At 33.3% G+C, this 23,208-nt stretch overlaps 1 protein-coding gene across 8 annotated transcripts in view; it reads right to left on the minus strand.

Annotated features, from left to right (window-relative positions):
- Nucleotides 1-712: 712 nt before the first annotated feature.
- Nucleotides 713-23,208, minus strand: part of CALCRL (calcitonin receptor like receptor) — a 100,252-nt gene continuing 77,756 nt past the window's right edge. For all 8 annotated transcript variants that reach the window (XM_007196151.2, XM_007196150.2, XM_007196155.2 and 5 more), the window contains 7 exons: nucleotides 21,230-21,356; nucleotides 18,194-18,347; nucleotides 16,774-16,834; nucleotides 16,624-16,690; nucleotides 9,783-10,001; nucleotides 9,586-9,627; nucleotides 713-4,120 (listed from right to left, as the gene is read on the minus strand). In XM_007196151.2, the coding sequence (XP_007196213.1) occupies nucleotides 3,905-4,120; nucleotides 9,586-9,627; nucleotides 9,783-10,001; nucleotides 16,624-16,690; nucleotides 16,774-16,834; nucleotides 18,194-18,347; nucleotides 21,230-21,356 (886 nt within the window). In that variant the 3' untranslated portion in view covers nucleotides 713-3,904. The remainder of the gene's footprint in view (nucleotides 4,121-9,585; nucleotides 9,628-9,782; nucleotides 10,002-16,623; nucleotides 16,691-16,773; nucleotides 16,835-18,193; nucleotides 18,348-21,229; nucleotides 21,357-23,208) is intronic.

A 23,208-nucleotide genomic window follows, 5' to 3' on the forward strand; every position in this document is an offset into this window, starting at 1 on the left:
AGAACCCTCATACACTGCTAGTGGGAATGTGAAATGGTCCAGCTGTTGTGCAAAACAGTCTAGCAGTCCTCAAATGTATTTAACATATGATCCAACATTTCCACTTCTAGGTGTATAACCAAGTGAAATTAAAATATATGTTAAAAAAAGTACCTTGTACACAAATGTTCATAGCAGCATTATTCATAATAGCCAAGAGATGGAAACAACACAGATGTCCATCAACAGACAGATGGATAAACAAAATGTGGTAAATCCATACAATGGAATAATTTAGTCATAAAAAGGAATGAAATTGGAACAAGTTATGAACTTGTGAAAACATTATAGGTAAAAGAAGTCAGTCAGAAAAAATCATATTCTATATGATTCCATTCATATGAAAGTCCAGAATAGGGAAGTCAATTGAGACAGAAAGTAAGTTAGTGCTGCTTAGGGCTTGGGTGGGACAGGGATGGGAGGATAGAAGAGTGATAGCTAAGGATACATGGTTTCCTCCTGAGGTCATAAAAATGTAATAAAGTTGACTGTGGTGATGGTTACACATCTTTGAATATATGTAAATATACTATACCAATATAATACACTAAAAACAACTTTAAATGAGAAAATTATATTTTTAAATAGTTCTTTTCCTTCTGTTTCTTTCTGCTATTCAACACAAAACTATACAGTGAATATAATGGAGAAAGGAGACAAATCTCTGTGCATTTTCCTATTTCTGGGAATCTTTTCCTTTCTTTCAGCCTAGGAAGAAATGTGCGTACATTGTACTTTATTTGGAATTTTCTAGCTTACAAGGTGAATTCATAATTTTAACAAACCAGTTTATGGAATGATTTACAGGTTTATGGAAGACTTCAAAGAGGGTAATGGTGATATAGTCATCGATTTTAAGTATTACACTGATTGCTGTAAAGAATTATATTTGTAATTTAGATTATTCAGTATTCCAGTAAACATGAGTGAAAATCAACTTTAGCTCATAACTTTAATATTTTCATGCAATCAAAATATAGAGATATACACTAAGTAAGCATAACATGAGTTATTTTAATTGATCAGAATATCTTGCGTATGTTTTAGAAACAAAAGAAATGGTTTTTATTAGCATATTAAAACCAAGAGAAAATTAGATAAGTTCACATTTTAAAAAAATTATCAAGCAATAAATACAGCACTATAGCTACCACTACTTCTATGTACATTGGATTACATTTGAGCAAACACTAAATTCCAGAATGAATATTTTATGAATAAATGCACTAAATAACTTTAGAAATTAAAAAAAATGACAGACTAGAATTGTTTAAAAATTAAAATGACTTTCACAAATACTTTCAGAAAAGTAGCAGATTTGCATTTTAAAAGTTAGAAATTCCCCAAATAAGTTTTTAGATACCAAGGAAGTTTGCTTTTAAATAGTATTGATTTTACTTTTTTATACGAGTAAGATACAAAGGAGATCTTAATTATTAGTACTTCAGTTTTAGAGAAGTCTAATATTTAAAAATATTACTTCTAAAAAAAAATGGGTTCAAAACTAACACTGATTAATCATGGACTGTCTTCACCTAAAGATGGTACAATAGATAAATCCTGGCCACAAAGGAAATCTGATCTAAACTTAATATGATAAAAGCACAATAAAAATACTTGAAAGTTACAATGTATTTTTAATATAATGCTCGCTGATAATTTGACATTTTCTACTGTCATTTATGGTTGAGACTTGATAGCTTGTCTGGAAGATTGCTGAAATATATGAACAGTGCCAGTAAAGGATTTGAATCTGTCTTTGAATAATAAATAGCTAAAAAGTGAGATTGTTTAAAGGAATTATTGTATAATTTAGGCATTAGAAAGTTCAGAACAGCCTGAGTTCCTTTTTATAACAGCTTGTTTTGACATCCGTAAATCTGAAACTAACAATTCAGCTTTTACATGTGTATAGATAAATCATAAATCTACTGACCAGGCCTTTTAATAAGTGAATTCTTACTAATTTAGATAATTAACCTGGACAATTTCAAATGACTTCTGAACTTACCATCTATTGACAGCTTAAGAAACAACCTATGATGACTAAGTCATTAGTTTAATACATTTTAAGCAGATTGACACACCACAAAAACAACAACAACAACAACAAAAAATAACACATAGATGTAATGAATTCTCCTGCCAAAACTGACTTACTAATTGAAGGCATTTTGTTTTTCAGAAATCAGTGGAAAATGACATTAGGGAAAATGAATCCCATTTAAATGTCACTTTAATTCATTAGCGAGGATTTCTTCCATCTTAATTTAATTATTCCATAAATGTTCTGACAACAATTCTTCCTTACTGATACATTCAGGTCTTTCACTATATTGCATCGTCATATATAGTATCTCTATTAAAATATTAAAACATTGTATATGATATATATTGTATTCCTCTAATTTTAAAAAATAGCCTGCAGCATTTCCAAAGCTATATATCTTCATATAGTAAGTCAGAAAAGTAATCTTTTTAATGGGGTAAAACCCATAAGAATAGCAGATTGGCATTTCTTATAGGAGTCATTTAAATTTTCTGGATTAGAATGAAAGTTCATCATCAAAATAAAAAAGGAAATATGTCAAACATATCTATTATTAAGGTATGAATCACCAAAGCTAATATATTCAATAAAACAATGGCCTTGAGGATTTTTTAAATAAATATTTTATATCTTATCATAGATATTTCTCAAACTTAATTCTCAAACTTCTGATGCTGGCATCTGGTTGTCTTTAAAATAGTTACCAAATAAAGAATTCCAGATTCTATTTTATTATAAAATCAGCCCAGACACAGTATCAGATATTAACATGCACACATTGTTACATTAAGTATTTGTTTTTTAAAAAAATTACCTAGATTGTATATATTTGAGACTATAAAATAGAATAACAGAGTATTTACAAGCTTACTTTTCACAATTTTTTTACAAACTTTTAAGAAAATAAGAAATCCTTCATTGATTTCCTTCATGTAAAATAATTGCTAATTTGTCCACATAGTAGAAATGGAAGGGGCAAAGTTTCTATTTACAGGTATATGGACACAAATTCCTTCCCACTTGTGTAGTAAGATGGGAAAGTAGTCAACCACATGTTTTGTAGTATCAACCAAGATTTCTCCCTAATGATACCAAAGTAGGATTGCGTATCATACATGCTATTCATCAAGCCTCAAAAATGGATATGACAAGGGGTATAACTGTGATGAATCAGCAAATGAGTAGCCAACAGCAATTCTGCTCATTTATTTTTTGGGGGGAGAAGAGGGTAAGCAAACAGGAATAATTAATTCTTTATCTGGTCCACATGAAAAAAGAAAAAGAAAAAGGGCTAGAATACTTTCTGGGCAAACAATCAACTTCACCAAGGAATATGGGATTAAGATTTTAAAAACAAATGAAAAGCTCATTTTCCTTCAAGTCTATAGGCCTTAGCTAGGTCTCTTTAGGCAACAGGAGTGGAATTGTGCCCACTGTGTCTATGAACTTTTATGGTCTATTTATTTGTGGATTCATGCAGTGGTGTGCTAGAGCTGGCTCACACCAACCTACAACAACTGACTGTGCTCATTTTTACCCAACTCCACATTCAGTGATGTCAAGTTGGTAGCTTGAAATCAGCCATGGTGGGAGTACTTACACCATAAAAACTGGCAAAAATGACAAATCAGGACTGTTTTCCCCCACGCAGCTAGTGTGAAACATTTATCAACACACTACTGAATTCATGTGAGGGTTTTCTTTGTCACCTTCAAATAATTCATTTAATATTGAAGACTTCTGATTGTAAAGTCATGGATCCAAGTCCTTGAGTTAGGAGTGGAACAAAATAGTTCAGCAATACACGCTCTATTATCAGTCGTATAACTTTTCCGGTTTTATGACAACGTTTTCAATATCGTGGATGCTTTTTCCGTTTAAGTGTTCACTTGGACAGTCATGACTGTAACCTGCACCATCACTGATTGTTGACACTGTGTAAGATGCAGTACGGAGAGCATCTGAGTGGGAAAAGCTGTTTCCAAATTGGATTTTATATTGATTCCAGTTTCTTCTCAGAATTGCTTGAACCTATAAAACAAAAAGAAACAGAAAGGGTAAGAGCAATTCATAAATGAAATGAAGATAATGTGTTTAATAGTACAATAAGTTATGTACAAGAGCTTTTTTTTAAAAAAAGCATTGATATTAAGTGAATAATATTACTTTATTTTCTTAATTTAAAAATGAGGGCTTCCCTGGTGGTGCAGTGGTTGAGAATCTTCCTGCTAATGCAGGGGACACGGGTTCGAGCCCTGGTCTGGGAAGATCCCACATGCCGCGGAGCAACTAGGCCTGTGAGCCACAACTACTGAGCCTGCGCGTCTGGAGCCTGTGCTCCGCAACAAGAGAGGCCACGATAGTGAGAGGCCCGCGCACCGTGATGAAGAGTGGCCCCCGCTCGCCGCAACTAGAGAAAGCCCTCGCACAGAAACGAAGACCCAACATAGCCAAAAATAAATAAATTAATTAATTAATTTAAAAAAAAATGAAATTGAGTCAACTATCTTTATATTAGGAAATCTTTGCAATTACTTTATACTTTAGTACAGACTACAGAAAACTTCGTATTTCTCTTTCTATGCCTTCTCTTTGAAGCTCTAAAAAGGCACATGAATGTCTTGCTGTCAAATAGTTAATCTACACCCTCACTTACAAGTTGGCATGTGCAACATTTAGTTTTGTATCAATATGTTTATTAAAAGAATGAGATAATTAGTGAAATATAAAAGAAGAGAGAAAAAAGATTTAAAAACAGGGATACAGGGAATATAAATCATTATCACCATCATCATCATCATCAACAGCAGCAGCAACAACCTTTTACTGTGATTAGCATATGCCAGGTATTGAGCTACATTCTGGAAAAAAAAGAGCAAGGTTTTTGTCCTCATGGAGCTTACTCCCAGAGGGAAGAAAGTGTTGAACAGATAATTACAGCGCTGAACATATAATGGGACGACTATTGTGGGAAAAAAAAGTTTAGGAATGTCACCACTCCACTTTTTTGTATTTAGATACCCCTCTGTCTGGATAAATTTGAAGTTTAATGACTCTTCCATCTTTTCTGCTTGGGGATAGAGATCAGAACTAGGTAGGTCATATACAATGATTTTGGTTTTAACTGAACACAAAACACAGATGATTTTCTTCATATTGAGTCAGTGAGCATAAGTGAGAATATCAAACGCATTTCCAACTCGATCACCTGTACATTTCCTGTCTGCTTCTAGGTTAAGAATGTATTAGCCACATGCTGTGACCTGATCTGTGTCTTTGCAAAGCATGTATAACTTTGAATTGTCTTCCCCAAATCTCTACTGCTCTTTGACCCTTTGATTGTTTCCCCAAAGGGAATCTGAGCATCCAAAAACAACTTTCTAGTAGTTCATGTCCTACAAACATACTCATGCAATATTGTTTAACTTTCTACGAATTACATAAATTCCTCAACTTTTTATTCATTACATTCATGTGTACATATCAATATTAAACTTTAAAATAGGGCTGCTTATTTAAGTCTTTCCATTTTCTTATCTCTTCTCCAAATTACAAACAATCTATAGCGAATAGATATTCCCAGGACGTCTGCAGCTCTGTGGGGTACTTTAAGGTCCTGTTAGCCTCCTCTAATCTGTCGCTTAAAATGAACACAAAGTTTTACTGTCTCATTTCGTATTTTAACATGTAGAAAAACAAAACAAACAAATATAAAGTCAATCAATTTCTTTAGTAAGAATTCAGAATGAGTTATTAGAAATTCCAGGAGGCGTCTCCCTACTCTATAATTCAAAAATTATGTAGTTAGGAATGCAATACATTGTTTTATTAATATGAAATTCAGAACTTCAGGAATTTCAAGCTTACTTCTTTACATATGGCAACTATATCTGAAGGAAATAATTTTTATTATATAAATTTTCTTTGAAATAACAGCATTTATAGGAAAATGAATACATTTATCTTATAAAAATTATACTTTATTTCTCTCATGGTTTAGTGATGTATTTCTAAGTTCTCCAAATAACATATTTAAATTAAGGTAATTAAAAAATACCATCTGCGTATGTAATATCTTCAAGAATATAAGCAAATGACAAATGGAATGGCTTTAGAGTATGACTTTTAAATAAATATTCAGAGATTTAAAACAAAAATGACATTTGGCCAATTATCTAGGTATTTCTAATGGGAGTTGTTTTTGATCCTGATTTTTATGCTTAATTAACTTCTCACTTTGTTACTAAAAGCTGGACTGATTGAATCCATGTGCTATATAGTTTCTGTGTGAAAGGAAGTGGAATGTAGCTTTGTACAAAAGATTCTACATAAATGTTGGGAAGAAACTGACATGAAGAAATATTTTAGCTATGAGAGTAGTACTTATAGTCTTAACAAGGAAAGCTTAAATTCAATTCTAAAAGCCAAAATGGCTTTGAAACATATGACTGTTTGCTCTTGAAATATCTACTTGATTAAGATCATCATCCTATTTCTTCCTTGCAACTAAATTGTCAGAAAAACCATGGAAAGCCAATTTCCTGACTTATTTACTGAAGGTAAATATAAAGGTAATTAAAGACCCATAGGCCTTGTAGACATCTGTTTGTTTATGGTACTCTCTATAAGGATGTTATTTTTTTCATCTGCTTTCTCTAACACAACATCACACCTGTTCAACAGAACATTAAAGTGGCCACTCTCAGTAAACTTACAATGAGAAGAATGTAATGGGGAAAGATAAAAAGGAAAATTGCCATTGGAAGGCAAGAGAGCCTGCCTGATGTTATTAAAGAAATGAAAATGTTTTCATTGATTTACGCATAAATGTTAGATCAATAGTTAGGCCAACTTTTTAGAATATAACATTGCAATATATAATTTTGTACAATAGAAAGAATATGGGTTTATATGACCATTAGTACCTGATAAGAAACCAACTCTACACTGCTTAACCTAAATCAATTAAAAGGTGTTTAATAGAGCTTTATATAAAAATTCTACCTACTTCTCATTACAGAATGTGAGTTTGGTTATTCTCAACAAATCTTTTTGTTCATGTTGTAAAAATATCTACTCTCAGATGTTGTTAAAGATACCCGTGAGACTAGGGAGGGCCCTTCTGATGTCTAGAGTCCCTAGTTTATGTTAACAGTGCACATTTTTTTGATTGAGAGGACTAGAGATGAGATGAAAGTGACCTGAGTACTTGTCAAGCCACGGTTATTTAACTAGTGAGAAATGCAAATAGGAATATTTTGGCTAAGAAATAAAAATAAAATGTGAGAATAAAAAATAAATAGAGATATTAAGATAAAGGCAAGCTATTTGACCTAACGTGGAAAGCAAGAAGGAAACTAAGCCTGAGCAAAAGATTTCAAGAAGTACATGACATAGTTGGAACCACACAAAATGGTTTTGGCAGCTGTGTCTTCATGTTATGAGAGTGGGAAAAACTAGAGGCAAAGAGACAAAAAAAGGAAGCATTATAGTATTTCTTAAGATGAGAAATGAATCATACACAAACAGGGATTGTATCTAGAGATGAAGACCAGGGCACAGATATTGGAGATGTTGTGTGATGATGAAGGATTTGGTAACAAGTTGGCTCAAAGATTTTTTATTTTAATTTTCCAGTGCCAAAGTTTTCTCAATTTTAGAACGTGGCAAAAGATCAAGGCCCGTGTCTCTTTTGCTTACACAGGTAGAGTGCAATAAGAGTGTTAGGCATTAATTTAGATATTCCCTGGGCACTTTTTCTAAATATAAGGGCCAATTTGCGATTTGATTCCGATATGATTAATGTTCCCATTTGTACATATATCTTTGTAAATGAGAGATTTGACAAATCTAAAAAGGAATCTATAATGTACTGAGTATCTACTGTGGGTGGGGCATGGTGCTAAAAACTTTATATTCCTAGCTTACGTTAATCCCTGTGAGATTTGTGTAAGGAACTTGCTTTTATTTCCCTTTAATAAAAGTACACACTGAGACTCCTGGAGGTTCAGAATATTTCCTAAGATGTTACAGCCAGGAACAAAATGGCATCTTTGGGTTTAAATGCATTACTGTGTCAGTGCCTTTATTCTACACTGCCTTCCATCACAAAATATTTTACTAGTGGTTATAATTTGTACATTTAAAAAATACCCTTTATAAAAATCAAATCTGTTTCTGCAGATGCAAATGCGTATCTTACTTATTTCATACATGCTTTACGGCATATTGTCTGTAGCTTTCTTATCTATATTTAATTGTAAAGTCCTATGTAGGCAGAAATTGGATTGTCTAATACAGTTTATACAATAATGAATTTATAGAGTTATATAATAAATGCTAATTGAATTTTATTATCAAAACAGATGATGTATCTATTCTTCCTAATTGCATTCTCTGTCCCTACTTCTCACTGACTTCAGAAAAAGTCACTCTTGTCCTCGATACAGCAGAAGAATCATGGAGACACCACTTAAAGATACGAAATATAGTCTACTATGTTTGATAGTTCTATACGCCATTATAAATAAATAAATATATAAAATAAATATCTATATCTTAAAATTGATTAAGAAATCAAATATGAAATTTTATTGTATGCTAAGAGAAAGAAGTAAAATATTACATAAACAAGGGAAAACAATATTTTATAGTTTTTCATGACAGGTACATGATTTCCGACATTGATTAGTTGTATAGAAATGGTTCTTATAAAGTTATGCCAACTGGTTCCGTGTGTTGCCCATCTAAAGCTTTGTGATAAGCTTCACCATTACCAAATATATGTCTCATCAGTTGCTGTCTGAATTTCTAAACTTTACTGAATTTTGCCAAAATCCTCCAACAGGTTAAATTTTTGTCAAGTAGATTAAAATCATATAAAGAACTAAATCAGTATAGCTCAAACCACTGAGTTATAGCCCTATTGATATGCATAAGAAATATGGTACCAGTTTCTAAGCTGCCTGAAACTTCCCAATTAGGAAAAAAATCTTGGATAAAAATCTTGAAATATCCAAAAGCACATTTCCACGTTACAAATCAGAGGGCTCTGTTCTGTTTCCTAACCCACTGCAGCTCTTCCCAGGAGAAAAAAAAAAACCCAGAGAAAGGGGGAAAGTAAAAATGACCCAATTTTATTTCCTATTAGAGTGTATGTTCTATGAGGATAAGGATTGCCTAACATTGTACCTAGGACAAAGTCCAGAATTAGTAGGATTAGTTCAAAAGGTAAGTCGAAAGACTAGATGAATAAAAGTCATTGATGGAATATTTTAAAGTGAGGCTGAATTTGCCCTAGCCTTGAACTCCAATATGACCTGAACTTTTGGGAAGGAGAGTTACATCTAGTAAAAGGGATTCCATGGTTCTTTTTCCTGACAGAAATGGAATTTGAAACTCTTGTTCTTAGGGAATTTATAATTCTGTCTCATTTTTTAAAGGAAAAAAGTATTGCAAATACAAATTGGTAAGAGGAATAAAATCAATCACCATACCTCTCCATTAAAGAAGCAGAAAATTGTAGATACCAAAAGACCCTGTAAAAGAAAAATAGAATTATCTGATTCCAAATGGAAAAGATACATTATTTGTAACCAAATTGATGCACATATAGTTAAAAATAAAACCAAAGCTATATGTAAATTTAAAACAAAATTTCACAAGGCGACTTCCTGATGCAAGAACACCATACCTGATAGTGCATGAGGATGTGCATGATGTAATCATACACCTCCTCTGCAATCCTTCCTTCAGGTCGCCATGGAAACAGTACAAATTCAATGCCAAGTAATGGCACCAGGATAAGCGTAGCTCTCACAGCTTTCATGTAGAGATTGGATTCTGCTTGGTGAGTAACTTTTAACTTGGTGATAAGAACACGTACAATATTTAATAGGAAAAAAAGATTCACCTAAAAGAAAATAAAATGGCGTATGGAAATTATTTCATATTTCATATTAAGAATCATCACTGAAGGATCTTTGATTTTATGAATCTTAGAATATTTTCAGTACACAAGAATATGTTCTATTGACGAGAATATTTGCCAAAATATTAATTTGTATTTCTGCTACTGAATTTTTTCATTTGTTTCCCAGTTTTACTGAGATATAAGTGACACTATATAAGTTTAGGTTGCATAGCATAATGATTTAACTTACATATATTGTGAAATGATCATCACAATAAATTTAGCTAACATCGATCATCTCATATAAATACCAAAAATTGTATATATATATTTTACCTTATGATGAGAACTCTTAGAATTTACTCTCAGCAACTTTCATGTATATCATACAGCAGTGTTAACTATAATCATCATGTTGTACATTACATCCTTCATACTCATTTATTTTAAACGTGGAAGTTTCTGCCTTTTGACCACCTTCTTACAATTCCTCCTCCTCCACGCCCTGCCTCTGGGAACCGCAAATATGTTCTCTTTCTTCTATGAGTTTGTTTGTTTCTTTGTTTAGATTCCACATATAAGTGAGATCATACAGTATTTGTCTTTCCCTGTCTGACTTATTTCACTTAGCATAATGCCCATCCAAGTTGTCTCAAGTGGCAGGATTTCCTTATTTTTTTATGGCTAAATAGTATTCCATTGTGTGGTGTGTGTTTGTGTGTGTGTGTGTGTGTATAAATACCATAACTTCTTAAGTTGTTTCCATGTCTTAGCTATTGTGGATAATGCTGCTATAAACATGGGGTGCAGATATCTCTTTAACATAGTGTTCTTGTTTCCTTTGGATATGGAATTGTGATTTATTAATTTAAAAAGTACATCAATTTTAATGGACTTTTAGATTTTAAAAAATAAATTTATGGTGGAATTATCGTGGACCACCTTCAGCTGAGTAATATCTGATTGTTTTTCTTAGTTCATTTTCCTATGCAAAATTTTAAAATTTTGCTATGATTAAAAAAACCAAAGCTTCTGAACATTTTCAGCTCAAAGAAAGGAAATAATTGTTTGTAGCAAAGGCTAATTATTTTGTGTCTACTCTGTATTAGTGTTCATACTAGGTACTTACCAAATATGTATTATACCATAATAACTATTTTCATCTTTTTGGTTTATCCTTCCTGCGTTATTTGTATGTGTATGTGTGTAACAACAATCCTCACAACTCCCCATGATAGTACTATAATCCTCTTTATCCTTATGAGGAGGCTGAATCACATACTGGAACCAGTTGATATTCAACCTAGGTCATCCTAGAGTTAAAAAAATTTGGGACCCAACAAGGCCTTCTGTCAATTACTTTCTGTAATTATAAACTTACTATGAGTTTACAACTTTCCCCAAAAGAAAGCATTCTCTCTGAAAGGGAAACATGAAACTTTAAAAATATAGTGTTCAGGAATAGAAAGTCCAGAGATAAACCCATGCACATATGGTCACCTTATCTTTTGACAAAGGAGGCAAGAATATACAGTGGAGTAAAGACAGCCTCTTCAATAAATGGTGCTGGGAAAACTGGACAGCTACATGTAAAAGAATGAAATTAGAACATTTCCTAACACCATACACAAAAATAAACTCAAAATAGATTAAAGACCTAAATATAAGGCCAGACACTCTAAAACTCTTAGAGGAAACCATAGGCAGAACACTCTATGACATAAATCACAGCAAGATCCTTTTTGACCCACCTCCTAGAGTAATGGAAATAAAAACAAAAATAAACAAATGGGACCTAATGAAACTTAAAAGCTTTTGCACAGCAAAGGAAACCATAAACAAGACCAAAAGACAACCCTCAGAATGGGAGAAAATATTTGCAAATGAAGCAACTGACAAAGGATTAATCTGCAAAATATACAAGCAGCTCATGCAGCTCAATATCAAAAAAACAAACAACCCAATCCAAAACTGGGCAGAAGACCTAAATAGACATTTCTCCAAAGAATACATACAGATTGCCAACAAACACATGAAAAGATGCTCTACATCACTAATCATTAGAGAAATGCAAATCAAAACCACAATGAGGTATCACCTCACACCGGTCAGAATGGCCATCATCAAAAAATCTAGAAACAATAAATGCTGGAGAGGGTGTGGAGAAAAAGGAACACTCCTGCACTGTTGGCAGGAACGTAGATTGATACAGCCACTATGGAGAACAGTATGGAGATTCCTTAAAAAACTAAAAGTAGAACTACCATATGACCCAGCAATCCCACTACTGGGCATATAACCTGAGAAAACCATAATTCAAAAAGACACAGGTACCACAATGTTTGCTGCAGCACTATTTACAATAGCAGGACATGGAAGCAACCTAAATGTCCACTGACAGATGAATGGATAAAGAAGATGTGGCACATATATACAATGGAATATTACTCAGCCATAAAAAGAAACGCAATTGAGTTATTTGTAGTGAGGTGGATGGACCTAGAGTCTGTCATACAGAGTGAAGTAAGTCAGAAAGAGAAAAACAAATACCTTATGCTAATGCATATATATGGAATCTAAAAAAAACAGTACTGGTGAACTTAGTGGCAGAGAGGGAATAAAGACGCAGACGTAGAGAATGGACTTGAGGATACATTGGGGTGGGGAGGGGAAGTTGGGATGAAGTGAGAGAGTAGCATTGACATACATACACTACCAAATGTAAAGTGGATGGCTAGTGGGAAGCTACTGCGTAGCACAGGGAGATCAACTCGATGCTTTGTGATGACCTAGTTGGGTGGGATAGGGACGGTGGGAGGGAGGCTCAAGAGGGAGGGGATGTGGGGATATATGTATATATATAGCTGATTCACTTTGTTGTACAGCAGAAACTAATACAACTTTGTAAAGCAATTATACTCCAATAAAGATGTGAAAAAAGTATATATAGTGTTCAAGAAATGAACAGAGTTCTATTGAAATACATTTCTCTCTCTCTTCCAGAATACTACGTTCTCTCTTTCTTATCTTTATCCATGTCAATATCTGTTACATTTGTCTATATCCTCTATGCCTATTCCTTATGCCTTCCATAGAATTATGGACAATAGCCCCAGAAAAGTCCCTTCGGGCTCTTATTCTACTATGCTGTTCTCTTTCCTTTTTTCTCACCCTGACTTCTAGCATCTGTGTTTTGTTTAATAATGTAAAAATTTCAAACTGCGTACTATTTGCAATTTATATCCACATACTTTAATCAGAAAAATAATGGTAGTATCTCGTTTAATATAGAAAGCAATGAACAAATAACATACACTTGCTGATTTAAGGCACGTGTTATGAAAATAACTGGGCATAAAAATATTCTACTATCCTTTTAGAGAATTCAATGGAACATATGCTTCAAAAATAAACAGCTAACTATAATCCTGATGGAAACACATCTATGAAAAGTAACATGGTTACAGACACAGGACTGTCTCTGCTAAAGACAAAAGCAGAATAAGCTATTGCAACAGGTGTAAGAATGAAACATGATGAATCAACACATCAGCTGTTATTCCACCCATCCTACTGTATTCCCTTCCCAAGCATTCATTACTGTTTTAAAAGTTTTGACTAAGTGGAAATTACTACCAGCCCATTGAATAAAAAGTAATAATGCCATTTTATCTGCTTATAAGTTTAGAATTTAGAATATTTTATAATCCTAATATGCAAAAATCATAAATTATAAAAATCACTATAAATGTTGCAATTTAAATGCCCATTATATAAAAATTTCTAAGTGCAAAGTGCTTCTCCAAATGGCAAGTCTGATTTAAAATGTGAACCTAGAAACTAGAAAGTCATCCTACTTTATTTTCTGCAAATACTTCCATTTATTTTAAATACAAATAGAACAAGAATAGTGAATTTCAGATGAATTACATCTGAATCTCATCTATCTTAGAGAAAAACTAGGTAAGGAAAAGAGGAGAAACTTGTTTTTACTCCAATACCCATAAAGTTCACATAGATGGTCGTGGGTACAACAGGACATTTTCACATCATGATACCACCTAGGGTCATGGTAGGAAGCCCTGTGAATCAGCCCAGTGGCAGCAGGATTCCTGGAAGCCATTCCTCTACTAGATTAGCCAGCAATCACTTAACTACTCACTGAAGTGACCTAAACATCGCTCACTAAACACAAATTAACTGTATCCCCTCTCAACTTCCCCTTAGCAAGATCTCAAAAGTGCTGTAGACACTCCAATATCACCCTGCTCAAGGGAATATGGGACAGAGGAAGTCTGAGTGGAAAGAAACTGATTGTGGTTGAAATCTCTTCATTTATAAAAATTGTACAAAAACATGTGACCATATAAACAATTGCTAGAGCCCCTCCCAAGACCTTGGAATTGGCCAGGACTGGTGAGGAGCCCTAGAGCTTAAACAAGGACAGAACATTTTACCCTGGTAGAAAAATAGGCTCCTAGTCTTTTGTTAGGCCAGAAAAATGGAAAAAGCTTTCTGCAAATAATGTGGATTTTCACTTCCTTTCTTACTGAGCAGCTTGATGGGCTATATTCCTATGTGATATTTTATCCTAACTGCACCATCTACTCTTCCCTCCCAAAGTTGTCGTGGACAAGTTCTTCCAAGGATTGTGTTAATTGCTGTTATATTTTTCATTTGTTAGGTGCTTTTACTTACTTCCTGAACCTCTCTGATCTAGGACTCTGAATCACATACCCCTCTCTAGAGCCAGATCTCTTATAATAAAATTTTGCCTTGTATTTGTTCTGTAAGCTTCTGGATGGCCCAAAAAAAGAATCTTAATTTCTTTGTATTTTCCTCAAAACAGAATCATGGTATCATGTAGAAATTATAAGTGAAGAATCTTTTAAAAGCATTTTTTGAGAGTTTATTGTATTCTAGGCACTATGTTGATTGCTTAACAGGATACACCTCAATCCTTACAACACCCTATGAGGTATTTATTCTTATTACTGCATAGTCATAGTTGAGAAAACAAAGGCATAGAGAGGCTCAAAACAAAACAAAACAGAACTTGCCCTGAGAAACACAACCAGCAATGGTAGAGCTAGGTTTCAATGCTGGTTCTTTCCAAGAATACAAAGCTAGGACTTCTCAGGATACAGCTTAAACAATGTGTTATACATGTTCCTAGTACGTGCAGGTAGCAAGGGAAGGAAACGCTTCTGTCTCTGAAATTTTCATAGAGTCTGCACTAAGGTACATTAAAATTTCCATGAGATATAATAATAAATTCCATGTGTTGATTTTTTGAACTGGCTGTCTTGTGTAGCCAAGCACAAACCAGAAATTTGACACTTGCTCCGTGATTTATACATGCCAGGCTAAGCACTCTTTATGTATTAACTCATTTAATTTCTTGTTAACAAAAATTAAAAGTCTCTGGAATTACATTCTCTGTTTTGCAAATAAGGGACTTGAGGCCCAGAGTGATTAGTTTAATTGCATAAGGTCACAGAGCAAGTAAGAGGTAGAAGAAGAATTCAAACCCAGGCAATCAACTTCTCAAATTTACCCTCTTAATCATGGCACACGTTTGAAAATAACAGTGACACACTTGAGAATGGCTTGAACAGTGTTCTAACATAACCACATACTAAATTGCAGCTAGCAAATGTAGTCAAATAATAGAATATTTCTCTAAAAAAAAAAGAATCTGAAAAGAAGGGTTAGGAAGCTTTGAATTTTGGCTGAGAAACGTGCCACCTTCATCTTTTTATATATAATTAAATATCAGTGTAATTACAGTCTTAAAGACTGTAATTGCAATCTGGTCTCTAACGCTCTATGAGAGAAAGGCATGTTAATTTAGATTAATTTATTTCCCCATTGAAACAACGTAATAAAAGCACTGAATTTGACTTCTGTTTTCCTGCAACCACACTTAAAAATGTCCAATTCGTGCACTTGGATTAAGTGCTGATCATTATAATGATAAAAACCACAGTTGAAGCAATACTTTCTTTTTCCAAATTAAAGTCTTTTCTTTATGGGGATATTAGTCTTATTACCATCACAGGTGTGTGGGTTTTTCCTGTTTGCCATCCCCACTCACTAGATCCATCCTCTGCCCTTCTCTGCTCTGCGCCCCAGCAGGCTCTGAGGCACGTCTGAAGACTGCATCATCACAAGGCTTTTTTGCCCTTGGCATTTGCTGCATTTGGCCAATGGGAGGATCCAAGAGATCAGAGCATGGGAAGAGAGAGAAGTTTGAGTATTTCTTTCTCCTTTTTCCCCGTCAGGCTGTGGTTTTGACAGTAGCTGTGTTCCTCTACCCAAGGCCAGACCTCTTGTTGGGCTACCCCTCCTAGCACTCACCCAACCCCCTCTTAAAGTCTATTCATGATAACAGCTTCCCACTGTTGGTGCCTGGTGCCTCACCATCCCTTATGAATTAGTTCCTTTCCTCTTCCTGCCAACACTTCAAATATAACACCTTCCTTTAACCCTCTTCAGTCAAACACTGTGAGTATGCCATCTATGTCCACTGAGATCCTGAAGGATACCACAGGCCAGATGTTTCAGGAAATAAAGTTGAACTATGAACAATGATGAAAAAAGGAGCATTTTAATTACGTACCAATAAAGCAGCACAAATTGGGCCATGGATAATGTAGAGGAGATGGGTATCAGAACTGATCCAGCAGCTAGGGGAAAAAGCGGGGAAATTATGTTGAAGATTTTCATTGCAATTATTTCCAATTGAAATCAAAAAGAGAGATGATCTTACTTGTCATTGTAATATAAGCTTCTGGCAACAGCATGTATACAAGCAGGAATCAGTGGAAATCCTGTAAATATACAACAAAAAGAAAATAAATAGGCATCTTTCTCTGTAGATGGAATTCCTAAAATATGCCATGAAATATGAAACTCAGAGATACTCTAGGAGCAAAAATAACTGGTCACTATATGCTTCTGATGCAAATATTATCTGTCTACTCATACAGTAAATGTGATGAAGAATTAAGTATCTGTCTTCAGGCTTATGTGTGTGTGTGTGTGTGTGTGTGTGTGTGTGTGTACAGTTTCTTCTAATCTGAGCCATTTTGAATCAGTGGACTCCAGACCTAAGTTCATAAATGTGCTGCCTGGGCTCAAAAGCTTAGAAGAAATTCAGCATCCACATATCTTCCGTAAGACGGGACTGGCCAATCAGATGTGGGAAGAAGCTGAGACTGACTATGTGAAGAAGAAGAGAAGGAAGAGAGAGATGGCTTATATATCAGAAATTTTGCATGTTCTTAGCATTCTAAATCAGATCTTTCAAATGTAAAATGAAGGTATATTTTATAAAGGTAACCTGAGTGTACTAATAGCCTCAACACATACATACATATAATTGAGCAAAAATTGGACTCACTTGGCAAATATATATATGACATTTTTATTATCAATAATATCAAACAACCAATAGGAACAATATTTATTTCAGTAAAAAAAAATATAGTGTGTGTGTACATACCTCTATATATCTACATCTATTATCTGACTGGATAAATAGGTAGATAGATGGATAGATAGATAGATAAGTACCATTTCAGTTATGTTTCTAGAAACTAGTCCTATTGAATTCATGTACAATGAATTCATTTTCAGCATTTTATGTTTTGTATTATTCCAGTTATTTTTTAAAAATATGCTAGAAGTGTATTATTTTTTGCTTTGTGAATACTATGTCAGGAGATTGTGTGGAAAAAGCAGAATTTTTTGGCTGTCTTTATTCAGTTACTGTTCCCTCTACTCTTAAAATAAAATAACAATTTTTTTCAAACAAGCATTTTTAGAATGGAACTTTAAAGCTGGTTAAGCCCAATGCCCTCGTTTTGCACATGAGGAAAAAGGAGATTCAGAATAGATCCCTAATTTATGATTCTAATTCTATTGTTTTAGTCACTACATATTTGGCCAAAATATACACTGGAATATTAAATAGAAAAAAATTGTATTATTAATTGACCTGTGGTTACCGATAACAGTGAGTCAGTGGTACTTTAAATATTTTAATTTACAGCAATGAGCAAAGGTTAATCACTTGATATTGTTTAAAAAATGATTAATAATAAGAATATTTTTATTACAAAGGAACTCTGCATCCTCCAAAAGCTTTCTTAAAAGATGAGTCAGTAGATATGCTTGATGGTACTTACCCCAGCCAAGAAAATAATACCACATCAAGTGCTGCTTCTCCGCAAACACAGCCACCACAATAAGTGTGTGTAGGTAAATGCCTTCACAAAGCATCCAAAAGTAGTTACAGCCCATCAGGTAAAGATGAATGAATTGGAACACTTTACAGCTAACCTATGAGGAAAAAAGGATATATAGATATAGATATATAGATGTATGTATGTATGTATATGTATGTTTTGGCCGTGCCATGTGGCTTGGGGGATCTTAGGTCCCCGACCAGGGATTGAACCTGGGCCCTGGCAGTGGAAGCACGGAGTCCTAACCACTGGACCGCCAGGGAATTCCCAGAAAGCAATCAATATTTAGTTGTTTATAAATGTACGTGTAAAGCAATATTCTAGTTTAGCTTAGTTATACAGAAACACAGAATTTTCTCTCCTCTACATAAAATCTTTCCCACTAATGATTCAGATTTATAAAAGCCAGTCTTCATCCCCATCTAATGGTGCCTCTAAAGTATTTAGCCACTGACTTCAGAGATTTAAAATGATACACCTCCCAGGAAATGTGTGAATGCCAAATTTACTACATTTAGTGGATGTGTATTTTCTTAATATTGTTTTAGTTATTGTGTAATTACAAGTATCAAAGTTTTGCACATGAATGAATTTACATCTATTTTAACCATGTCATCATGAACTCCTCGATTGTTGCATTCTGCTGGAAAAATCTTAATCATTATCTTAATAATTTTAAAAGCAGTTCATGAAAAGTGCCAAATACTTAGGAAGTCTTGCATATCGTGTGCTACCAGTGCAGATACTTATTAAATAATAATCTAATGAGCCCATTCTTTGTTTTATTTAAATATGGGGTTTGAGGGTTTCACGTAGGTAAAAAGAAGAAAAAGTTATGGTTTTCCTTCCTCTTTTCCTGAGGTCTCCACTTTCTCAAAGAGACAGGAAGAGAGAGGTTTAAATATTGGGTAAAGAAAATACAAAGGAGTAAAAGAGATATTTACCCCTTAACAAGGGGAATAAATTTAAAGCTCTCCAATTACTCCCATCAGCTCCAGTTTCCAGACTGGAACTCAAATATTTAGTGGCAATTATCACCGTTTTTGAAATAAATATCTTTTTCACTAAAAGGAAAACTGGAAATTAAATGCACTAGAAAATAAATATTGTATTATCATAGAATAGTAGTAATAACATTGGCATATAAGTTGGCTTAAAAATATTTTAATATGTATTGTTTTATGTAATCCCTGAGATAATTCTGTGAGGCATGATTTATCACTAGCCACATATTTTATAGATAAAAAACTGAGTACTGGAGAAATTAAATGATTTGCTAATTCATACAACATCAATCAAAGCTACATCCTGAACAAAATTTTGTTTTCTTGACCATACATAATGCCTTCTGACTGAGGATATTTATAAAACTATTCTTTTATTAAATACATCTGCAGAATGCATGATATTAAATTTTAAATATTGTACATTGATGTCAAACATTATATTAAAAAGTTCTCTCAAAAATAAAGCTGAGTTATTTAACTATGTTATATATAAATGATAGGCTTCAGCTTCAAAATTTTATCTGTATAGTTTTTAGATACATATATCTAATTGGGCTTCCAACTCCTGATTTCATTAAAAATTTTATCTATAAATTATTATGATAAAAAGAACTTAAAGCATGCTTTAGAAAAATATTTTTATGATGGCATTGGCAATATAAACAGACAATAAATTTTCCAAGAATACATTAAAAGTAACTATACTACATTTTGCAATTTATGTGATAAACAGAATATCCTAGTATATAAATGTAAGATTTAGAGTCTCTTTCTCTGAAGCTTCATGACAAAACTCCGACTTTCCTTGCTCTAGAGAAATGCACTCTAAAATGGCAGGATATTTGCCAATTTTTTATATTGCTAATTATACCCCAGTGTTTCCTCACCCAGTGACTTTAGAGTGGAACATATACAAGATTAAGCAATCCGGATGCACATGTGCAAACAACACAGGGAATTTTAGAATTTTGGAAATTACCCTAAAAACATACATAAAACACATATGAGAGTATTGTTTATTTAACAATTAAGGGAAAATTCCTTCCCTTCCCCGATTTCAGCAAACAGAACTTAATCTTTTATAATCTTAACCTTAATCTTTTATATAAAAACTATTTTATATATACATATATATACACCCTTCCCAAATCTACATCCAAAACTGTAGTATAGATACTACAAATATTATAAAAGCAGGCAATTTAAAAATCTCGAATATATGCTTGCTATTTATGCAGATATTTTAATTTAAATATAGCTTACGTATGCATATAACTTGCATAAAATATATAAAATTGTATATGTAGATGTTAGGTTATATTTTAAAAATATAACTTTTGTATTGTGATAGTCTCTGTGCTTATTTTTTTGTATCTTTTTGTATTTATCCTAAAACCTGTGCTTCCAAAGGGATTGTAAGGGAACAATTTATAAATGTTTGCTGAGACAGTTAGGATTTGGTAGAGCACTTGAAAAATTTTATGTTGATAAAGTTCAATATTATATAGGCATAATTCATTTTCCCCTGGTTTTATTAACTCTTTAAAGTCAGCGTGATACCAAACATATAATTTAAATTAAATTTTCCATTTTCATGTGCTGCCTTTCTCTAACTACACAGTTAGTTGCTTTGCTTGATTTTTTAAAAATTTGATTGAGGAAATGTTATGTCCCACCAGCAGTAAGACTCTAACCATAAATGAGGTGAAGACATTTAACATATGTAGATAACTAGAACAAAGAAATTATTCTTCCTTTTGGTTTCAATATTTATAACTTGGGGAATATTGAGATATATTTACCTATCTAAATTGGAATATAGCTACATATACTTACTCTTTATATGTCAGACATAAAATATACATATATTAGTACTTAATTACACACATATACATGTATCTACCCCTGCCCCCCACCTCTCCTATTTCTTCCCCACTAACCCCTTGAACCTAAACTTCATTTTACTTACAGGATTTGTGGCCACTAAGGGCTGGTTGTTGGCCACTGCAGTGAGATGAATGATTATTACAATAGAGTTACAAACGAAAGAGAAGAACAAATTTTTGTGCAAGGTAATTCTTTGGCAACTTAGGCTCCTGGAAGGCAAGAGAAACCAAAGTGTGCTGACATCATAAAATGTTTCCACATTTTGTATTAATAATCATTCAAATAAGATACATTCACAATTCATAGCAGCTGCTCCAAATTTGGAAGAATTATTTTTTCTCCCCAAGATTCACTCATGATAAAATTTTAATTGGGGAAAATCTATAATTCCTTAAAGCATAGAGACACATGAGTTGCTTCAGTACAGGTAAACATATATAAGGAAAGGAAAGTTGTCTGAACAAGGGCTCTACATAAATTTCTTCCCTTAACCTCTCATCATGATTAATATTCTAATTCATTCTGAAGGTGTAGAAACTGAAATTCAGTGAAGATAGGTAATTGATCAAAAAATCATGCAGCTAATTAATTTGAAAACTTTGGATTTGTCATCAGATTCTCACATAGATAATGCTCTTTTCATTATACCACATAGGCTGTTCTGTTTATATAGCCTGTTTATGGTTATTTATGGTTGTTCTGTTTATATAGCTCCTATGTGGTAGTGGTGATTATGTAGACCAATCATGAGAGAAATCACATTGTATTTAGAAGAAATGAGTTGATAAAAATATAGATTTAGCAACCAATGAGGTTTGCTCAGCTTCACTGAATTTTTTTCCAATTGGCCCAGCCATGCATAAGATATAAAAATATTACCTCCTCTTACTGAAGGTCCTCATGTGTAAAACAAAATTTTAAAACTGCCTAAATGGAGTTCATATAGAAATAGATTTCAGGAGCAGATGTCATTCATGACAAGTAATGCTGGTCTTCAGATTGAATCCACATCTGCTCTACAAGATTGTATATGACTGCCTTACCTATGATCAAAGACCAACTCAAGTACTACCTCTTTTATGAAGCATTATTCAATGGCTTATTATGGGTAAAGTTTTAAAATAATATAAAGGAATCCATTTGGAATTGAATACTTAATATCAAAACACAACATATATGTAGGAAGACATGAGTAATCATTTCATTACAAAGAGTTAAAAGCTCATTTTGGGTTTTACACAGTTATACAATTAATATGATCAACCTAGATAATCTGCCCTATATAACTCAAACCAATGACTTCTACTTTGGAAACTTTGAGATTTTAACCTAGTTTTATCACTATATCACCTTATTCTAAATAGACTATGTGCCCAGGATATTATAGTTAGGCTGCTATTTCTATATTTAAAATGCAAAGTTTAGGCTATATTGTCTCTGAAATTTCTTGCAGCTAAAGGTCTGTGATCCTATATATAGCTCTAGTATTTTAAAGGATCTGAAAGTGAATCCAATCCAAATCAAAATTTATGGAATTTCAATACATGCCTTTCACAGAAGTAGATGCTATCAGGGAAACTTCTTTGAAAGGCTTCATGAACAAGACGGCCCTCAGATCAATCATTGTGTGTGAGACAGTCATATACCAACAATTGTGAAGTCCAGATGGAGTCCATCAAAATAGAAACAGCTGAGAGTTGCTAGTATTTTCATATTAGAGAGTCTTTAATTTGACTTGACTTTGCAGTGCATGACAGTAGTGAGAAGCAGGCAGGGATCAAGGAACAGTGTAAAAATGATACTCTATAGAGAAGAAGAATCTGTGAAAGTTTTTGAATTAAGGAGTATCATGAGTTCTGCTATTTAACTGAAGTCAACATTGAGGCAAAGATGGCTCTATTTTTGATAAAATGCCACAGCAGTGACACGAGTGCTTGTGTTTACTGAGAGTGAAGAGAATGAATGAATATGAGGAGAGGTCTAATAAAAAATACTCTTTTCAAATCATTTATACATATTATGTGTAGTTTATTTCTTGTAATTTATCACTCTTCTGTGTTG

The sequence above is a fragment of the Balaenoptera acutorostrata genome, chromosome 8, assembly GCF_949987535.1.
Source record: "Balaenoptera acutorostrata chromosome 8, mBalAcu1.1, whole genome shotgun sequence".
In the NCBI taxonomy this organism is placed as follows: domain Eukaryota; kingdom Metazoa; phylum Chordata; class Mammalia; order Artiodactyla; family Balaenopteridae; genus Balaenoptera; species Balaenoptera acutorostrata.